Source organism: Bos indicus x Bos taurus, chromosome 14 (assembly GCF_003369695.1).
Source record: "Bos indicus x Bos taurus breed Angus x Brahman F1 hybrid chromosome 14, Bos_hybrid_MaternalHap_v2.0, whole genome shotgun sequence".
NCBI lineage: Eukaryota > Metazoa > Chordata > Mammalia > Artiodactyla > Bovidae > Bos > Bos indicus x Bos taurus.
The window spans coordinates 65315313-65337761 of record NC_040089.1 but is presented as its reverse complement, the minus strand read 5'-3'; the positions used below and the strand labels follow the sequence as shown (position 1 = coordinate 65337761).

General features: G+C 34.4%; 1 protein-coding gene across 12 annotated transcripts in view; it reads left to right on the top strand.

The window, feature by feature from the left end:
- The window catches only part of VPS13B (vacuolar protein sorting 13 homolog B), an 806600-nt gene that overhangs the window by 220043 nt on the left and 564108 nt on the right, over nucleotides 1-22449 (top strand). For all 12 annotated transcript variants that reach the window (XR_003514498.1, XM_027561445.1, XM_027561448.1 and 9 more), the window contains 2 exons: nucleotides 6029-6163; nucleotides 6951-7124. Coding sequence is in view for 11 of the 12 variants with exons in the window: in XM_027561445.1 (XP_027417246.1) it covers nucleotides 6029-6163; nucleotides 6951-7124 (309 nt within the window). In the remaining variant the exon portion in view is untranslated. The remainder of the gene's footprint in view (nucleotides 1-6028; nucleotides 6164-6950; nucleotides 7125-22449) is intronic.

Here is a 22449-nt window from a genome sequence, read left to right as displayed (position 1 = left end):
AGATGGTGGGCACTACTATTCAACATAGTTTTGGAAGTTTTATCCACGGCAAGCAGAGAAGAAAAAGAAATAAAAGCAATCCAAATTGGAAAAGAGGCAAAACTCTCACTGTTTGCAGATGACATGATCCTCTACATAGAAAACCCTAAAGACACTACCAGAAAATTACTGGAGCTAATCAATGAATATAGTCAAGTTGCAGGGTATAAAATTAACACACAGAAATCCCTTGCATTCCTATACACTAACAATGAAAAAACAGAGAAATTAAGGAAACAATTCATCATTGCAATGAAAAGAGTAAAATACTTAGGAATGCTGTTGCTGCTGCTGCTGCTAAGTCGCTTCAGTCGTGTCTGACTCTGTGTGACCCCATAGACAGCAGCTCACCAGGCTCTGCCGTCCCTGGGTTCTCCAGGCAAGAATACTGGGGTGGGTTGCCATTTCCTTCTCCAATACTTAGGAATAAATCTACCTAAAGAAAGAAAAGACCTGTATATAGACAACTATAAAGCATTGATAAAGGAAATCAAAGATGATACAAATAGATGGAGAAATACACCATGTTCGTGGATCAGAAGAATCAGTATAGTGAAAATGAGTGTACTGTCTACCCAAAGCAATCTATAGATTCCATGCAATCCCTATCAAGCTACCAATGGTATTTTTCACAGAACTAGAACAAATAAGTTCACAATTTGTATGGAAATACAAAAAACTTCGAATAGCCAAAGTAATCTTGAGAAAGAAGAATGGAACTGGAGGAGTCAACCTGCCTGACTTCAGACTATAGTACAAAGCTACAGTCATCAAGACAGTTTGGTACTGGCACAAAGACAGAAATATAGATCAGTGGAACAAGATAGAAAGCTCAGATAAATCCACGCACCTTTGGATAGCTTATCTTTGACAAAGGAGGCAAGAATATACAATGGAGAAAAGACGATCTCTTTAACAAGTGGTGCTCGGAAAACTGGTCAACCACTTGTAAAAGAATGAAACTAGAACACTTTCTAACACCATACACAAAAATAAACTCAAAATGGATTAAAGGTCTAAACATAATACCAGAAACTATAAAACTTCTAGAGGAAAACATAGGCAAAACACTCTCTGACATAAATAACAGCAGGATCTTCTATGACCTACCTCCCAGAGTAATGGAAATAAAAGCAAAAATAAACAAATGGGACCTAATTCAACTTAAAAGCTTTTGCACAATGAAGGAAACTATAAGCAAGGTGAAATGACAGCCTTCAGAATGGGAGAAAATAGCAAACGAAGCAACTGACAAAGAATCTCAAAAATATACAAGCAGCTCATGCATCTCAATACCAGAAAAATAAACGACCTAATCAAAAAATGGGCCAAAAAACTAAACAGACATTTCTTCTAAGAAGACATACAGTTGGCTGACAAAGACATGAAAAGATGGTCAACATCACTCTTTGTCAGAGAAATGCAAATCAAAAGTACAATGAGGTACCATCTCACGCTGGTCATAATGGCTGCTATCAAAAAGTCTACAATAAATGCTAGATAGGGTGTGGTGGTAAGGAACCCTCTTACACTGTTGGTGGGAATGCAAACTAGTACAGCCCTATGGAGAACAGTGTGGAGATTCTTTAAAAAACTGGAAGTAGAACTGCCATATGACCCAGCAATCCCACTGCTGGGCACACACACTGAGGAAACCAGAATTGAAAGAGACATGTACCCGTGTTCATCGCAGCACTGTTTACAATAGCTAGGACACGGAAACAACCTGAATGCCCATCGGCAGATGAATCGGTAAGAATGCTGTGGTATATATACACAATGGAATATTGCTCAGCTATTAAAAAGAACTCATTTGAATCAGTTCTAATGAGGTGGATGAAACTGGAACCTATTACACATAGTGAAGTAAGTCAGAAAGAAAAACACCAATACAACATATTAACGCATGTATAGAGAATTTAGAAAGATGGTAACGATAACTCTATATGCAAGACAGCAAAAGAGACACAGAGATAAAGAACAGACTTTTGGACTCTGTAGAAGGTGAGGGTGGGATGATTTGAGAGAATAGCTTTGAAACAGGTATATTAGCATATGTGAAATAGATCACCAGTTCAGGTTTGATGCATGAGACAGAGCACTCAGGGCCGGTGCACTGGGATTACCTTGAGGGATGGGATGGGGAGGGAGGTGGGAGAGAGTTTCAGGATGGGGGGACACATGTATACCATGGCTGATTCATGTCAATGTATGGCAAAAAGCACTACAATATTGTAAAGTAATTAGCCTGCAATTAAAATAATTAAATTAATTTAAAAAAGAGAAAGAAGATGGGAAGAGAATCTGAATTAATGGTGTACCACAGGACTGAGATTGTGTGTTGAGTTAATATCATTCAGAAAAATGCTAAAAGGACAAGAAATAACAGTGTATTATTTTATACTAAATTGTATTATGAAAATTCAGTATTTTTAGGTTATTCTATTGATAGTATATACCATGTGAAATTGTATTTCAATTGCAGTACCTTAAGGATTCCTTCTTCCCTTCCTCTAGTAGATTTTGATAGCAATATTTGAGTAAATGCATACGACACTGCTTTGTGAAGTCATTATGTCAAATATAAGATACTGTCACTGTCTGTAATTGTTCTGTTGACTCATATCAGATGACTATACAACTTTCCAAAATTTTGCACCTCTTCCCTTTAATTAAGTTCCGTATAAAATTCAGATTTCTCAGAGTCAAATACCTTGAACAATAACTGCAGTCTTTGGCCTCCACGTGAAACAGTAATTAATAGTGGCTTGCCTTAAGCCACATAACTACTAAATACATAATACTACCTATATCTGAAGCCTTGATTTTTCAGTTTCAGAGTTTTTGGCCTTTTTGTTTCACCATTTCGTGTTCCTAACAGGACGATTTCCTTTCACAATTTTAGGAAGCAGCATTCATGTAGCTTGAAAACAATGTGAGGGGTGCCCTGAGTTGTTCATTGCCAAGACTCTTCCTTTATCTCTTCCTAGTGCGTGTGTTTGGGGTATTTTACAAATTTTGGTTTGATGGTAGAGTGGAAATAAGCCAAGTTTATTTTTAAATTATTTTTATGAGTACTATTTCTTGTTTAGAGCAATTTTAGGTTCACAGCAAAATTGAAGGGGAAGTCTGAAGTTTTCAATACAGCTTCTGCCTCCGTATCAGTTTACATAGCTTCCCCCAATATTGACATCCCTCACCAGGGTGGTATATTTGTCACAACTGATGAACCATGTTGAACATCGTATCACTTAAGGTTCAGAAATTATATTACTAAGGTTATTTTTTATTAGCAGCTTTTCTCCATTGTTGAAGTGTATCAAGAGATGACTATAATTATCTTTTAAAAAATCTGAGGTTGAGCAATTAAAAAAAAATTTAGGAAAAAAATTTTCTTACAGAGAAACTATACGGGATGTTTTAGTTTATAAAACATTTAAAAATATCTGAGAAATTTAATGATAATTAAAAAGCAAAATGAATTCTTGATAGTTATAATCTAAAATAAGATGCTTTATACATGTATGTCATTCTTATCAGAAGAGATTTCAGTCAAATTATTTTTTATTGAAATATAGTTGATTTACAGTGTTGTTTCAGTGTTTCAGGTATATAGCACAGTGATGCAGATAAATATATATTATTTTCTATTATTATAATATAGATTATTAGATTATTGTAATAATCTAATAATAGATTATTATAATATTGAGTATGATTCCCTGTGCTATACATTACAGCTCTTCTGATAATACTCTTCAGAATCTTATCAATATATACAGCACAGAATAGATACTAACAAAGACTTAGACCTTTCGTTTGAGATTCAAGGTAGAGCCCTAAACTTGGTGTAAACTTTGTAAAAGAAGCAGTTTATAAAGTAATTTTTAAAAAAGCCATGTTTGTCTATTTTTAGTTTTGCAGCCAACTGAACTATTTCAGTTCTCGCCCTTGAGAGAATCTTTCATTTGCTCTTGCCTCCTGATTATTATCTAGATTCTTCAATTTTTTTTTCCCAAAAAAACTGGTGTAGAATAAGAGTCTGACTCTGGGTGCTTGAATTAGAATAAGGTATTATTCCATTTTGTATCCCTCTCATCACTTAACATAATGATTGGCACAGGGTAAATTATCACTGATTATAACTTGTGCATCCACAGTAGATGTTAAATACACTGAGGTAGCTCAGCTTCCTTTCTTAGGAGGAGAGAAGTGATCCAAGCCTCCTCACTTTCTGACTTGAGCGTGGGCAAAATCCTTACTTCTCTAAACTTTGGTTTTCCTGAATATGAGATAGAATAGTAATAGCTACGTCTTTTTTTCTGTCTTTTGATATGAATAAAAATAGCAAATTAGATGTAGTGCATGGCACTTTAAGTGCTCAATGAATGTTAGGTGCTGTAATTAGCACTACTGCTACTACTGCTATTGCTATTATTACTGTTACTGCTCTGTTTATGTCATATTGTAGGCATCGTTTAACTTTCTGAAATACAACTTCTTAGTTTGTTGGTTCATAGATTTTGAGAATTTGATAAAAGCTGATAAAATCATAGAAAAGATGTAAGTACATAGCATTTAGACTCCTGCTATGAGGATAATAGGTTCAAGTGGTGAATATTGGGAAATAGCAACCAAATTGTTACATGTTCTTGTAACAGTCAAATAGAAATGAGCAAATTTAGAGTTTCTTCTGAAGCAAAGATTAGTATATGAGAGATGTTTCTCAAGATGATGTCCTTTAACTAGTGCATAACCATGTAGTGTTTTAGTGAATTTGCAGGCTTCCTGGGCCACATTTCACAAAGACTCTATAGGCTTCTTGAACACATGGGAGTTTGAAATCAAAGATTTTGGTATAATGTTTAATGTATCTGTCATAAAAGTTCATAGTTTTCTTAATTCTTCATACTTAGTTCTCCTTCATGAAGTTTCACATGTGAAGGATGATACATATTTGATTGGAATGTGGAATGGGGAAAAGAAAGCCTCTTTTCATGAGTATTGGTGAAATGAGTGATGAAGTTTTCTGTGTTAAGATCAAATTGTGTTAAACACCTCAGTTCTTCCTCTGCTGTAGGACTGTGCAGAGAGAAAATTACTGAACTCCTCTAATCCAGTGTATCCCAATTTGTAAAAATGAGAGAACAATGGCATTTTTATTACCACCCTGTTTTGAGGATAGTATAAAATGTGTGGATAACACACAGTCCTTTGGCATATGTTAATGGATTAGAGTTCTTCACATTATCATCATTTTTTGTTGTTTACAATAATGTTAGTGTAATGTTCTTAAGGTTTCTCTGCCTTTTGAATTCTTACCTAGGCTTCAGGGCCAAAATGAGTTTCTCCTCTTTGAATTACATATTCCCTACCAGTTATGTCTTGGTAATTGTTTGCTTCTATGCTTTATGTCCTTCAGCAAGTAGCATACAGTAGAAAAGATAATGCTCACTTTTTTTTATTAATTGATATAGAATCCCTTTAGTTTCTTTTAGCTACAGTTGGCATATCGATTTTGCTTATAAGCTATTGTATTTTAACTTAGGAGCTGTTTTGAGCTATCTTGTTTCTCTCTTTGCATCCTACCTGACCACGGTATTTTGAGGAGTCTGTTTATACAGGTAGTTTCATGCTAAAATTAATGTCTCTGCATAAGTGAAAGTCAGTTTATAAGTTAAATTTGTTTCAAATTGAAAATCTTACTCTATATTCTAAAACCAAATGTGATTCTTTTTTTAGTATCCATATTTTTAAACAACTTATTTGTTTAAAATTTGCATAAGTATAGTTTTAAGAGTTCAACCTGTTTGTTTTAAAATTGCATCATTTTACCTCCTAAACACTAAACTGTGAAGCCTGACACAAATACTGTAAGAACATCTGAGGTAGATAATTAAAGTATAATTAAGTTTAAATGCCTCGGTGAAGGAGTATAAAAATTATTTAAATTCAATCGGCTAGTACATTTGCAGTTTTCTTTTATTAGGTGTGAAATCTAAGAATCCCCTGCCAACTCTTGAGGGCTCAATCCAGAATGTTGAATTGAAGTACTGCAGCACATCATTGGTCAAATGTGCCTCTGGGACCGTGGGATCAATAAAAATTTGTGCCAAAGCCCCAGGTATGTGCAGCTGGACCGTGTAAAACTTTATTGCCTGTATAGGAGAATTGGCCTTGCGTTTTACAAGGAGCGTTACTGAAACAAGAATTTACTCATTGTTCCTATGAATCAGAGGTTTTAAATTTTTTTATTTTACTTGAAAAAAATTGTTAATTGTGCCAGGATGATACTTCTTGACATTAATAAATTAATTTTTACTTAAGAAAAAAATATATTGCATGGTTTTAAGAATGGTTATGAGGGAAGAAAAATTAAAGGAAAGTTTATTCTTATACTTTTTGGGGTAGAATAGGAGGTATAGATGTATATGACACTTAAAAATTAAATTAAAATGTTGCTAGTATAATGAAATTAAACAGAAACCGCAGCTGTTTTTCAACTTAAGGTTGTAATTGACTTTGCCTTCCTTCCAATACTTTATTTCATAGTATTTTCCTTAAACTATTTGTTATTTAATTTTTTCCAATGTGGATTAAATGTCTAGATAAGTTTAAAGAGGTACAGATTCCCTCGAATATTTACAATACAGTGTGTTCATGTTGTTTTATTTTATAAGCTTTTCTGAATGTGTTCTACCTTCATCAAGTAAATACTAAAACATTTTAAGAGTTAAAAATGCATTTAATTTATCAGTCATACTTTTTAGAATATAACTAAATGTACAACTAAAATTACCAAGTGTAAATAGAAATTTTATATTGTTAGTATACTTTAAAATCAAGCATCCCCAGGCTACTCCTATATATTTTTTTTGATAACCTTCTTTTTCATACATCTGTCTGTTCAGGTGACAGTGGAAAAGAGAAGTTGATTCCATTGCTTCAGGGTCCTTCTGACACTAAAGACCTTCATAGCAGCAAGTGGCTCAATGAGAGCAGAAAGCCAGAATCCCTTTTAGCTCCAGATTTGATAGCCTTCACAGTCCAGGTTCCACAGTGTATGGACTACTGCCACAGTTCCGGTAAGTACACCATTATTCACTTGTTTTGAATTTTCTTTTCCAGCAAGACTTTTAAAAAAGGCACTTTCTTTCCTTCTCTCCTTTCCTTACCTTCCCTCCCCCCCACCCCTCATTTTCATCCATTCTTCCTCTTTTTTTCATTTGTGTCCATTGGGATACACCCTGCAGTTATCCTCTTTGAAAATTCAAATGAAGTATTTTGTATCATTTTTGATAAATGATGTATTTACAAACAATAATGATTTTATTCTATTTTATTAAGAGATAATTTCTTTGTATGTATAACAGTTAACTTCAGGTTCAGCCACTACTAAATCCAACTGAATTTTAAAATATATCATGTAATACATAGAAAGGAGTAAAAGAAATTTAAAACGTTGCAAAGAGAAAATATTTTTCTTGGGATAGTAGCACTTTGTGACCCATAGTTTGCCATGTTAAAATAGGGGTTTGAGCGTTCTGTGTATTTACAAGAGGGAAAAGATATTGATGGTGTAAAAAAAGGAAAAACACACAGAAGTAAGGCTCTTATTTCTTAGAATTAATTTTTTTTAGAAATTCTTTGCCTAGAATCTATTTCATTTTATTCACTACCGTAATAGCAGATCCACACCTCTCACGATGAGAGGAGATATTAGAAGGATCAGTGAAGCCTGGGGATAAAGAGGTTGGTAAGGAGAGCCTGACGTCAGCAGTGAGTTCAGTTAGTCACTATGTCGTTAGTAAAGCCAAGACAATGATGCTGGAGATAAAATAGCTAGATAGATATTCTTAAAGGATCAGTGGTCTGAATTTCTTCTTTAGAATTAATTGGCCAGTGAGGTGATTTCAGATAGCTGCGTTAAGAGTAGAACTCAATTAATAATATGTAACAAATACTGTAGCTTATAGAAAATGTATTAAACTTGAGTTCAAAGTAAGTTCACTTTGACTAAGTTCAAAGCAGAAACCATGAAAAGATTTGTAATTAGCTAGACAGAGATTGGGTGAACTCCGGGAGTTGGTGATGGACAGGGAGGCTTGGTGTGCTCTGATTCATGGGGTCGCGGAGAGTCGAACACGACTGAGTGACTGAACTGAACTGAAGACAGAGATTATATGGACTGAATGTTTGAAGCAGTGCACATATGCAGGGATGCAAAACCATTTGAAAGCAGAATTTGATATAGTAGCCTTTGTAGCTGAATGACATCCACACTAGAAACTGGAAATTAGTATTTGAAAGGTGAGTCTGAGAACCCCTGAATCAGCATTCTTTTGAAGAGAACTCCTCACAAAGACATTTTCATCTTGATGAGGATGAGTGTGGAACCCTAAGGAAAAAAATGTAAGGATGAGGCCACTACCCATCCTTTACGGGTTGAAGACTTTACCAGTAGTTTAAGGTAGGGGGTGGTAAACATTTTACTAAACATTTTACTAACATTTTGGGCTTTGTGGGCCATATGGGCTCTGTTTCCATTCTGCTGTTTTAGCACACAAAAAAAGCCGTGAAAAAGTGCAAGTTCTATCTGACTCTTTGCTCAGTCCTGTCTGACTCTTTGCAGCCCCAAGGACTGCAGAGCTAGGCTCCTTTGTCCGTGGGCTTTTCTAGACAAGAATACTAGAATACTGGAGTGGGTAGCCGTTCCCTTCTCCAGGGGATCTTCTCAACCTGGAGACTAAACTTGGGTCTCCTGCACTGCAGGCAGATTCTTTTTACTGAGCCACCAGGGAAGACCAAAGATAGCCATAGGTAAATGAATGGTGTGACTGTGTTCCAGTAAAACTTCATTCACAAAACAGGAGGTGGGCAAGAATTAGCCTTTGTGGATCATCTACCCCTGCATTGGGAAAAATGATTAGTGGTTAAATCATGCTTTTTTTAAATGCCTATTTAATCATTATTCTTTGAATATGCTATTGGAGAATCTCCTTTTTATAATTGTCCAAATAGTAGTTTTTGGTAGGTTTTGTTTTCATATCATTAAATCATTAAAATGTTATTAGAATGACTAGACCATCTGGTTAGAATTTTGATACCTAAGAAGGAACTAAGGTTACTAGAATCTATTGCACATTTTTTTTTAATAGTTTATAAAAATAATTTATCTATTTGGGTATGTAGATCTTAGTTGAGGCATGCAGGAGCTTTGTTGCGTCACATGGGATCTTTCATTGTGGCTCATGGGCTTAGTGGCTCCATAGTATGTGAGATCTCTGGTTCCCCAACCAGGGATTGAAGCTGTGTCTCCTGCATTGCAAGGTAGATTCTTAACCACCACACCACCATGGAAGTCCCTACTGTATGTTCCTACATAGGATAGGGACTCTTCATTTTTTTGTTTTGCCATGTGTACCACTAGAATGAACCGAATCAAGCATATTTAGATAATACTCTGATCTTTCTAATAACAGTATTTGTATTATTTTTTGTAATCTAAATGCATATTCAGGATCTCAATATATATTTGCATTTTGAACCTTTATATAAAAGTAAAGTACTGTAAAAATTATACATATGATATTTCTAAGATAAACTTTTTTATTTTTTCTTCTTTTAAGGAGATTCATCTAATGTTCAATATAAGTGTTACATTTAGTGATATGTTTATGGATTTGCATGTAAAATTTTAATATGATCATGCATTTGGTTCTTTGAAAATATTCCTTGGGTGTGTTTTAATCCTAAAATATGTTTTTAGTTAAACTACATTCACATACTTTATTTAGGGTATTTTTAAATTTAAATTTTCCATCCATCTTGGGAACTGCCACCCACATTCATGGCTTAGGTATTTATGATATGGTAGTTATGATATGGTTATAAGAGAGCTCATAAGTATTATTTTTAAAAGCTATTTCTAAAATAATATTAATCTCACATTCCTGTAAAAAAGTTTAGAGGGTGTGTGTTTATCTGTGTGTGTGTATATGACTGATGGTATAAACAAGTTGTAAATAAATTTTAAATGAAGAAATAATTTATTAACAATCCTTTACAAGTTTATTGAAATATAACCTTTTCAGCAAGTTCTTTCCTAGCCACTGTATATAAAAACTTTTTTCTCTCTTGTTTGCATATTTGTGCATACTCAGAGGTAAAGAATTCGCCTGCCAATGCAGGGGATGCGGGTTCGATTCCTGGTTCAGGGAGATCCCCTGGAGAAGGAAATGGCAACCTACTCCAGTATTTTTGCCTGAAAAATCCCATGGACAGAGGAACATGGCGGACTGTAGTCCATAGGGTTGCAAAAGAGTCTCACAGGACTTAGTGACTAAACACACATTCACACTAACACATTTTGTTTTCTTACTATTCTAAAGTTTTTCTTATCACACTCTGTCATAATATATAAATTACTGATTTGTCTTGTTGAGCTTTTTTTTTTTCCTGTTGTTAGAATTTAATGTTTTATTATGGCTGGAATTTTTTGTCTTTCTTGATCACAGATGTATTCCTAGTGTCTAGAACAATATCCCACAAATAGTAGGCTATCAACGAATATTTACTGAATGAATGAGCAAGTAAGTGATGATTGTATTTGCTTTTCTTTGGTTTTTGAGGCTGGAGCACCCATGAGTCATTACTAATGTTTGCTTCAGGAGGGGGAAAAGATTCTGGATAGAATTCTGAACTCTTCTAGATGAACAATTAAGGGAAGCACAAGTAATCCCTGCTGTCTTTTTTAGAGACAGACCGTCCAAAAGAGGTTGTTAATGTGCTTTTCGATTGATTTATATAATTTGAATGAGAGGTTTTGGAATGTGGCAGATGGTGTATTTTAGAGGAATTTGGTGATCATTCTGATTGGCTTCTGATTATCACGGTATCCTGTGTGGAAGACAACTGCTTTTGTGCATATGCTCCTAAATTGAAAGGGGTTATTGAAATTGGGGACCAGATAGTGTTGTGAATATTATTGAATATATTAGGAAGTGAGTTTTGAGAGAAGCTCACTCAGGATAAAGAGGCAGAGTTTTTCGACTGTGACTTCAGAATGTGAGAAAATGAACAACTTTTTAAATGGGATTAAATATAATTGACTAAAAGAAGTATTAACAGTATTAATAAAACTTATTATGGACACAGTATTTTGAAACTTATAAATCACTTGCATGTAAGTTTTTCATTTTGTTTACAAAATAAGACTGTTTTCAGCACAACAAATTTAGTTTGTCTAACAGAGGAGGAAATTGAGGCTCAGAAATCGTCCAAATGTTTAACAAGTCAGACTTTTATTCTGAATATGGGTTTTCTAACTGTATAATATTTTTCCACTGTCTGTTCCACCAAAGAGGCTTGAAATTGTCCAAATGTTTCTGAAGCAAAGAATCTGAATATGGGTCTTCTAAATGTAATATTTTTCCACTGTCTATTCCACAGGTTATTTATTATTGTGTCTTTTATTCTTAACATCCATATTGTAAACATTGTACCACCCAGCCTTATACATTCTTAACTTTGAGAATCTCCTTCTTTCAGTTCAGTTCAGTCGCTCAGTCGTGTCCCACTCTTTGCGACCCCATGAATCGCAGCACGCCAGGCCTCTCTGTCCATCACCAACTCCCGGAGTTCACCGAGACTCACGTCCATCGAGTCAGTGATGCCATCCAGCCATCTCATGCTCTGTTGTCCCCTTCTCCTCCTGCCCCCAATCCCTCCCAGCATCAGAGTCTTTTCCAATGAGTCAACTCTTCACATGAGGTGGCCAAAGTACTGGAGTTTCAGCTTTAGCATCATTCCTTCCAAAGAAATCCCAGGGCTGATCTCCTTCAGAATGGACTGGTTGGATCTCCTTGCAGTCCAAGGGATTCTCAACAGTCTTCTCCAACACCACAGTTAAAAAGAATCAATTCTTCAGCGCTCAGCCTTCTTCACAGTCCAACTCTCACATCCATACATGACCACAGGAAAAACCATAGCCTTGACTAGACGGACCTTTGTTGGCAAAGTAGTGTGTCTGCTTTTGAATATGCTCTCTAGGTTGGTCATAACTTTCCTTCCAAGGAGCAAGTGCCTTTGAATTTCATGGCTGCAGTCACGATCTTCAGTGATTTTGGAGCCCCTAAAAATAAAGTCTGACACTGTTTCCACTGTTTCCCCATCCATTTCCCATGAAGTGATGGGACCAGATGCCATGATCTTCATTTTCTGAATGTTGAGCTTTAAGCCAACTTTTTCACTCTCCACTTTCACTTTGAGAATCTCCTTCTTTAGTTCATATTTATTGTTGTTTAGTCACAAGAAGTTGTGTCCAACTCCTTGTGACCCCATGGACTGTAGCCTGCCAGGCTCCTCTGTCCATGGGATTTTCCAGTTAAGAATACTGGAGTGGGTTGCCATTTATTTGTCTAGGGGATCTTCCCAGCCCAGGGATTCATCCTCTGTTTCCTGCATTGGCAGTTGGATTCTCTATGGCTTAGTCACTTGGAAAGCCCTGACTTCATCTTAAATACTATCAAAAGAGCCACACTTCCATGATGTCACAGGAGTGCTTTGTCTTTGAAGTCTTAGCAGCTCCATTTTATCTTTTCCTTCTCCCCTCTTGATCACTTTCTCTATTTGACTGGCGCTGATTCCAGCGAAGGAGCTAAAAGCTCCTATGGGAGTCCAGTGCAGCCCACCTTCTGAATTCATTGCTACTATTCACAGGAATCAGTGGCACTTCTGTTACTTACATTTGTATAGATAAATAGAGAGACTAGATTCTTCTTCACTTCCTTCAGAAGTAGAAGTATGTGGTGACTATAAGTTGTGTATGTAAAATATTTTAAAATAGGTTCTCAACAGTTTGTCTTTTCTTTTTTTAAATATAAACTTTAGCTCTTCTTTATATGCTATATTTTGCCTATGATTTATAGCAGGTTCTGCTTGTTAAAAAGTTCTTTCTTAGTCTTTGTTAATCTGATCCTAATGTATAGATACATTTTCAAGTGCCTGCTATTTAGGAATATAAAATGACTACAAAATACTATCAGTTTAGGATCAAAGGGAACTGACAGGACAGTCATTCCAATTTATGAGTCAGTGTTAGCAGCCTTTTTGCTATGTCCCTCTTTTTCTCTGTGCTTCAGATTTCTTGGCCTTCTTTAAATTTCTCAGTGGTGATTATGATTTTGCCTATTCTTTTTTTTTTTTTTTTCTGTCTGGGATTCTTAAAACGGTCCTTACCCTTTTAACTTATCCCTCTTCAAATTTCAGCTTAGTGTTGAGGTCTTAGCTCACCTACGATATCTTCAAGTAAGCCCGAAGGCTGCTTTTTCTCTTCTCGCCTTCCCAGTTTGATTAAGTATTTCTGTTACATTCATTTTCATAATTCACTGTATATTTCTTTCATAGCACTTAATGACAGTAGTATTTATGTAGCTGTGTGATTTGAATGCTGTCTGTCTTCACCATTTGACAGTTCTCCGAGGACAGAGTTAGTCACTGGCTGCTTATCATTTTATCTCCAGTACCTAAAATTTCCTGACATATAGGAAATTCTTAGAAAATCTTTTATTGAGTGAATGAATACATGGATTATTATGACAGATGGTCAAGGGTATGAATATATTTGACAGATAAATAGTAGGTTCTTAATATAATACATGTTAAGCATCTACCCTCTTTTCTCCCTGTTTCTTCCTCTTCTCCAGACACACACACACCCACCAACACACACACCCACACACACCTCCCACCCCCCATTGGAGAGAATACCTACCAGTATCTTTCTTTGGTAAACAGATATGATTAGTATTATGTCCTCAGTTTGTTGGACTGAAGTTTCCATTTATTAGTCTTATAAGTGACATGAAATAATGTGTGTGTGTGTGTAGTATGTGCATGCACATGTGTGCTCAGTGGTGTCTGACTCTTGGCAACCCCATTGACTATAGCCTGCCTGACAGGTTCCTCTGTCCTTGGAATTTTCCAGGCAAGAATACTGGAGCAGGTTGCCATTTCCTTCTTTAGGGGATCTTCCCAACCCAGGTGTCAAACCTGTGTCTCTTGCATCTCTTGCATTGGCAGGTGGATTCTTTACCATTGAGCCACCTGGGAATCAACCCTATATATACCTGACAAAACTTATTATCTTATGTTTCATTGGCATTTATGTATGATCATACCTTTTCCATTGAAACCTTCATCTCTCTTGGCCCTCAGAAGTTATAACACCTGATATCTTTTGCTTTTTTGTACATACTGTGAATGGCGACAATGACTGCTCTTTATTCTGGACTAGCTTTTAAAGGATATTTATATAGTGAACAGTATTGAGAGATAGATCCAGGGTCCCTCTGGAGCCAATGGAGTGCCTGCTTACTGCCCATTATAAAAGATTTGGTTCCTCAACACAGGGTTCATTTCTCCTTTTTTTATTTGAAGTACTGTTGATTTACAGTGTTGAATTAGTTTCAGGTACAGGATTCATTTCTTATAATGCATTCCACTGCATGTGAAGTCATCTACCCGGATACATCTTTGTTGTTTCTCTGTGAAACTGGAGGGCAAAAGGAACTTATATAAATATATATGTTGATACTCATGCTGCTTGCTGGGCCATGAGTAATATAGTCCTTTGTCTGACTCAGGAGTCTCCTGTCTTCCACGTCATTCATTATAGTTCACAATTCTTGACACTAGTGCAATATAGTCTGTTGGTTCTCCTTACTGAACCATCTTCATTTCCTTCCTCAGATGCGTTTCTTTCCTTTGTATCTTGAGTATATGTTGTTTTTGATAGTGTGACCAGTCCTCTTCTGTTTATTTGATTTAACCAACTGTGTGTGTGTGTGGGTGGGTGCGTGTGTGTGTGTGTGTGTGTGTGTGTTTAGCAGCCAACCCTATGTGTTTATCTCTGTGTCCATTTATTTTCTCTTGAGAGCCAAACTCCAAATTTTAACCGCCTCTTGAACATTGCCCAGTGGATATTTTACTGTTGCCTAACATGTTTAAAGCAAAACTCAGTGTAGTTTCCCTCATCCCACCTGATACTACATCATTCACTTTCAGTTAATGGCACTGCTGCTGCTGCTAAGTTGCTTCAGTCGTGTCCGACTCTGTGCAACCCCATAGATGGCAGCCCACCAGGCTTCCCCATCCCTGGGATTCTCCAGGCAAGAACACTGAAGTGGATTGCCATTTTCTTCTCCAGTGCATGAAAGTGAAAAGTAAAAGTGAAGTCGCTCAGTCATGTCCAACTCTTAGCAACCCCGTGGACTGCAGCCTACTAGGCTCCTCCGTCCATGTGATTTTCCAGGCAAGAGTACTGGAGTGGGGTGCCCTTGCCTTCTCCAGTTAATGGCACTACATACCTCTTAATGATGAAAATTTAAGCACTAGGTTAATTGCACCTTCTTTCTCCCCTGCATATGGTAGATGTTCCACAAAACTTTTTTTTTTTTAAACTGAGTAGTCCAAGATAAACAGAATAAATTTAGTCACTTCCATGTGATTTGCCTTCATACTTCCATGCCATGTTTGAAAAAGTCTCTTTTAAAATTTAATACAATCCTTCACATAGCACAAATTATGGTGTATTTTCCAGGTATTTATTAATGAACTTCTATTTAGTTACTACTTGTCTTGAACTTTTGTGCCGCTGGAAATTAGAGTTTTTCACACAAGCTACTGTTAAGACACTGTTCTGTATTTTGTAATGTTAATAAATTTATTAATTTCATTTATTCCTAGAAAATTTCATCTAATTGATTTTGTTCACCATTAAGGAAGATGATAATCTTTTAAAATCAGGCTGTAGTTACTTTTGCAAATAAGATGAACATGCTGTATTTGCTTTTAACATATAAAACTCAAAAAAACTATTTCTTTCTAGTACTAGAAAAACAGAATTAAATGATTTTGAGGATATATAAAAAATCATTTAAAACAACTGTACCTTAAAATGTCATTTAATTTATAAGATAGTTTAAGCTGAACTTTCTATTCCCTGGTTTTAATCAATTTCAGAAATTATTTTATCTTTACTAGATTGGCCTGTATTAAAAGTTATTTTATATTCTACCCATAAAATATGTACTTTTGATTGTAGTTTTTGGGAAGGACAGTCACAATTCTGTTCTCTGGAAACTCATATTTAAATTGGGGAGATAGTTTTCTTTCCTGATTAAAATATACCAGCAAACACACACCCTCTTCTTTCACCATTTTTAGTTGGTTGGTTAGGATATGGATTGTTAAGTAATCTTTAAAACGAAGACAGTATATTTTGGATTGTAAATTTTAATTTGGGAGAAATGTTTTTTGTTGTTGCTCAAAAAAATTCTTCTCATAATGTAGAATTAAGTAAATTGCCTTGAAGTTATATTTTTAGTATTTTTGACAGGATACATGAGTCAGAATGCTTATATATTGTAGCAATTAAAGACAATTCACATTTGTGGTTTGGGCATAAACGTGTAAAAATTATACCCATCTATCTTGTTACATTTCCTCTCTGCTCCCCGAGGACTTTACTATGTACTTTATCTGTGATTGCTGCCAGTTTTCTATCATGTTCCCACTGGGCTTCTGGTGCAAAAAATCTTATCCTCTTGATGACAGAGCTTGCCTGAATGATTTCATGCTCCTAGCATTTTTGTTCACGGGAATTAGGGGCAAAATGTAACTACAGCTGAACAGAGCGTCTATTTTTGTAATTTTGGAGTTTAGGCTCTGTTATTGGAACTAAATGAAGAGATGCAGGTGTTCTCCAGTCCAAGCCCTTTGGGAGTTTTGATGGTAGATGCTTGAAAAGAAAATGCATGTGTTTCCAGAGTCAAACAGCAGCTGTGAGACAAGGATTTATGTTTTTCTCAGAACTTTGGGATTTCAAAATGTTACATTTAATCACAAGCACAGAAAGGGGAGCAAATGTTAAAGATGTTACGCATAAAAGTAAGTTTACTGATTTCTTTACCATATGAACTATTTGTGGGAATATAGGAGCATGGTGATTTTTAATCAGAATATAAACAATTTTTAAAGGATTATGATAGTTACCAGGACATAGCCTTTTGAGAATGTTACATTTGTAGCACAGAGAATTTTTTATCCTGCTAAGGATTATGCATTTTTTTTTTCATTTAGACAGATACACAGATACACATACATATACAATGAAAGGTTTGATAAAATTTTTGCCAACTGCGTTTTCATTATAACTTTTGGGGCAGAAGTTTAAAAAAACATTTTATATTAACATAGCCCAAGGTTTTTAAGTATAAGAAAAAAAATTCTATCTAGCATAGTAATTAAGGGAATTTTGCACATATATAAATCTTATGTTTATCTGTATTACAGCAGATATACATTTAAAACTTTGTTTTCTTTTTCAAATCATGAAGTTTGTCTTATGGTTGATTCATCTTTAGCTAAGGAAAACTCCCATATTTCTTTGCTACTCATATTTTACGTTTTATTTTTTTAAGTAAAATTATTCACTCATTCAACAAATTTTTTTGCAAGTTTTCTGCGTATAGAAATAAAATAGTGCATCAAAATCTCTACGGTAAAGAAATGTATGATATGTTGAGGAGATAGGCATATAAACACCAAGAGTAAATCAATGAATAAATGAATGAATGACTTACTAAAACAGCTTATATTTTGAGTGCAGCTTTACCCATTGTAAGCTATATTACTTTGAGCAAATTAAACTCCTGAGTATTGCTTTCTCATCTGTAAGATGAGTGTATTTTTATCTGATTGTTAGGATTGTTATGTACATTAAATTACACACTCTGTCTTCAAGTCCATTGTAATTGTAAAACATAATGCAAACTCTAAGTATTACCTTTATTCTGTCCAAAGTAGTTTAATCTTTGTTAATCATTATTTTTATTGAAGGCTCATGGTTTTTCTCTTGAATCCTTTTCTTTCCTATCATGTTCTCTGTATGTCAGCTGATCCCTGTTCACTTTAAATTTTCCTCCAAGTTAACTGTGTAAACCTGTGTTTCTGAAGCTACAAGCAGATCCTTTATCTAGTCCCAGGATTCTACCTTCTTCCAGATTGAAATGTCTGCTGGGTGGCATAATAGTAGGAGTCAGAAATAGTTCAGTAGCAACAGGAAATTACTTTGCTTGCTTCTTTGAAAGGTCCCATATTCTGGAAGAAAGGCAATGCAAGGAATCTCTTGAGCCTTGTGGGTGACCAGTTGTTTTCCTTATTTATAGCACAAATTCAAAAATTTGTATTTTTTTTACTGCTTGTGTAGAAAAAGAAACTGGTATTCTGAGTAAGTGATAGCTTCATTTGTAAATTATTATATAAGAAGTATTTTACATTGTAATGAGCTTTAAGGAACTTCAACGTAAAATACATAATGTTTTGTGTATTTTCAATGGATCAAAAAGCTAACATTATTACTTCAGTTTATTTTTATATTTTAGATAATGATGTCTGCAAAACGAGTTTTTATTTTTATGTGTTCTGTGTAGATTTTGAAGTTAGCTGTATAGTAGCTGTCATATTGGTCAAATGAGATGTAGAAGCCTTAGTGAACCACTAGGAGTTGATTTACAAAGCAGGAGTAAATTACCTATCACTTTTTGCTACTTGCTTCTTCCCCTAACTGTTGTATCCCTTCTAGAAGAAACTTGATTCCAGAGATAGCTTTTGCATCTGTTCTGTCAGCACAGTATTCACAGCAATCATCCTTACGCAGTTAATTCATTTTGTAAATAAATGATGATAGTTGTCCATTAATGTGTTAAGAATTTAATCACTTATCTAAGATTGTTTTGTTTTAATTTCACCTTCTTCTAACTTCTATCCTCACTCCTCCTCTTCTTTCTTCTCTCTGTGTCTCCTCTCTTCCTAATTAATAACCTCCTTCTAAGCAGCACCATATCACAGGGCAAACAGGCATAATTCTTTATAGGATTCTTTCCGCATGAAACTGGTCAGGATCATAACAAGTACATATAAGTATTTGGTAAATACAGACTTGTCCTAAGGAAATGATTTTTGCCTTTTGATATAATCTTTTTGTCTTCAGGCCCACATCATTTTATTTCTAAATTGATCTGTGGGGGGAAAATTTAGTCTGGCTTCACCCTGTTAAAGAATGTTTTTAAAAAGTGAAATCTTGTCTCTCGTATATATATATATAGATAGATATAAAATGGACAAATGTTAAAGATTATTATCTCATATAGGTATAAAATGAATGAATTTTAAAGATTATTAACATCATTGTCAATGAGAGAACCAGTCAGGTGTTACAACTAGATCAAAGAAGAGTTTATAAAAAGACATTTCTAGATCAGTACTACTGTAATAAATTTGGAAAGGACACAAAACAGGCTCCTTCTGCAATGAGGGAGGGAGGTCATTTGTATTTCTACCTGACAGAATTTATTTGCATTTGTAGTGAATAATTCTTTTGCATTGCTATCGGTAATCTATCATTTAGAGATTTGTAAGAGAACTCAAAGGCAATGATAGGTACAGAGTCCCTCTAAAATCAGACTCAGATAAACTCTGAAGGTGTACTCCGAACAATGCAGAGCTCTTCATTGAAACACAATTTTTTCCCTATAAGCCTTATGGAATTCCAGATGGCTAGGCTATTTTTAGCTGAGACTGTTTAAGTATAGAGGCAGGTCAGAAGTAATTTTGTGAAGCAAATATTCAGTACATGGAAGAAAAAGTAAAGGAAAATAATACCACCGGCAGAGGGCAGTGATGAAGTTAACAGTTTCCTCTCATCAAAGGATACATTGATTGTTGAAGAATTCTGGGCTAATTCTGCAGACCTTAATTTGAATTTAACTTTTGAAATCTTGTCATATTAAGTTCCCTTCAACCAGGTGCTTTGTTAGTATCTGCAACTAAAAAAGGCCTTATGTTTATTTATTTTGTTAATATATAAGATATTTTGACCTGGTTTTAAAGTAAATAACGTGTTCTAACTTATTAAAAGGCTTTCCTGGTCAAAGTATTGATACAACAAAAATTTGAATACCTTCTCTCTATCTCATACTGCTTTAAGTATTGAGAAAGATGATTTCACACACACACACACACACACACACACACACGGAGGAAAGAGGAGTTGTTGAACCTCACAGAAGTAACCTTTGCTTGATTATGACATTTTTATTTTACTGGACAATTGTATTTTTTCTTTAAGAATTAAATGTTTTATACAGTATTATCTAAATTATAAGAAGCCTTTCTTCAAATGTGAAAATTACATCTTATCTGATATTTTCCACTGAAGAGATGGGATTCTGAAATACTGTGAAAGTGTTTGTAAGAATATAGTAGACAGAGTTGTGCAGAACTCAGTTATAAATAAATAGCAATAAAGAAAATAAAAAATTCATCACAGGAAGATGGCATTTCATTTCATTTACATTTAAATGATTACATTTCATTTTTACTTAAATGAAAATGGGGTGGGACTATTAATTTGTGCAAACTCTCCAGAAATCAATTTAGCAAAAGTTATTAAGGACTTTAAAAATGATTATTAGTCATAATTATACTTTAAAGACTATATCATTAAAGGAGTAATCCCAGATGCACTTAAAGACTTGTATTTAAAACATAAGTGTAATCATATCAGTTTACTTATAATAATCACAGATATTCCTTGTTGTCCAGTAGTAGGGAAATTATAAAGATAAATTTAAAGAAGAGCATCTTTGAAATCAAGCAATAGAAAATATATATCATAGAAAAATGTTTATAATAAAAGCTATGTGGAAAAATGTTAAACCTATATATAATAAAATGTGGGTTTAAAAATTTTTCTCTTAATATATGTATATACATATATATTTACATATATTACAAAAATTAATTTTTAATAATGATTATCAGTGTTTTATGGGATTGTGAGTCATTTCCCATTAATATTTATAGTCATAGGAAGAGTATTTGGTATTTTCTGCCAACTGTATGCTTAAATATTTCTTTTTGAAAATGCTTATTTTCAACTCTTTTATGGATTATTATGATTATCTTGCTCACAATTAAGCATTCTTACACATTAAATCATATACAATCTTTGATATATAAATAGAATTTCACTTTGAAAACAACATGTGTGTCCTAAAATATAGAGTTTACAGCTTAGTTTTTATAGATACTTTGGGGGGTGTTAGTGTATAGCTGAATAAAATAACAGATTTTAAGAGGGCATAATTTCCATTTCTCAAATAGTTTCAGTCTTGTGATTAAAATGTTTGAAATGATTTTATTTTTCCTTTAACTTGTTTTGTATTTATTAAGTGTCTTCCTATTCAGCCCTATCTGGGATCATTCTACACAAAAACGCTGCAGTGAAATTTGATTTAAGCTTGCACTTCTGAATTAGCTCTTTGAATATTTGAATGGTTAGGATATTTGAATACAGATGTGAATATTTGAACACATAAGATCAAAGAATTGTCATAGTTAAAATTCAAGGCCAACTCAATAAATTTCTTCTTAAACTCGCAGTGAAGTTGAAATACTCTTTTTTAGTGAAAACTAGTATAAATGAGTACTCTAAAAATAGTACTTTAATGGAAGAATAAATAAAAAAAATCTTCGTATCTATAATTGTTCTGTTTCAGGTAAAAGTAGACTTATGCAAAAGGAATACTAAAAAGATACTTTTAGAGAGACAGTTAAAGATATTCACTGGCATTTCACAGACATTAGAGGTTGATAACAATGTTGCTTTTTGTTGTTTTACTGTCATTTCCAAATAGTTAATTTTATTCTTCATTCAAGCATAATTTATGATTATTAGACATGATTAAGTTTACTTCTAGGGATTCCTAGGTGGCTCAGTGGTGAAAGAATTCACCTGCCACTGGAAAGAATGCAGAAGAGGTGGGTTTAATCCCTGGGTTGAGAAGATTCTCTGGAATAGGAAATGGCAAACAATTCCACTATTCTTGCCTGGGAAATCCCATAGACAGAGGAGCCTGGTGAGCTAGAGTCCATGGGGTCTCAAAGAGTCAGACACGACTGGTAATTTTCTGAAGTTATGAGTTCTAATTGATGAAAGGCAGACAGAGCTTGGTGAACTGTCTTTGGGAAAAAGGGAAATTGATGGGCCTGAAACTTTCTAATATGGTAATGAGCAGTCACTGAATGGAGAGGAGGAGGGAAGGAAGAGTAGACAACAAGCAGTTATTAGGTAAGAGTTTTAAAAGATTGATTTTATATTCTTAAATCATTAATTGTCAAGTATCCTTAAAATAAGATTTTGTTATAATCAGTAATGCAGGGTAGAATACATGTTTTTTAATGTATTTTATTTATTTTTTGTATTATTGAAGTATAGTTGACTTACAATGTTTCAGGTGCACAGCAAGGTGATTTGGTTATACAAATACACATATATTATTTTTG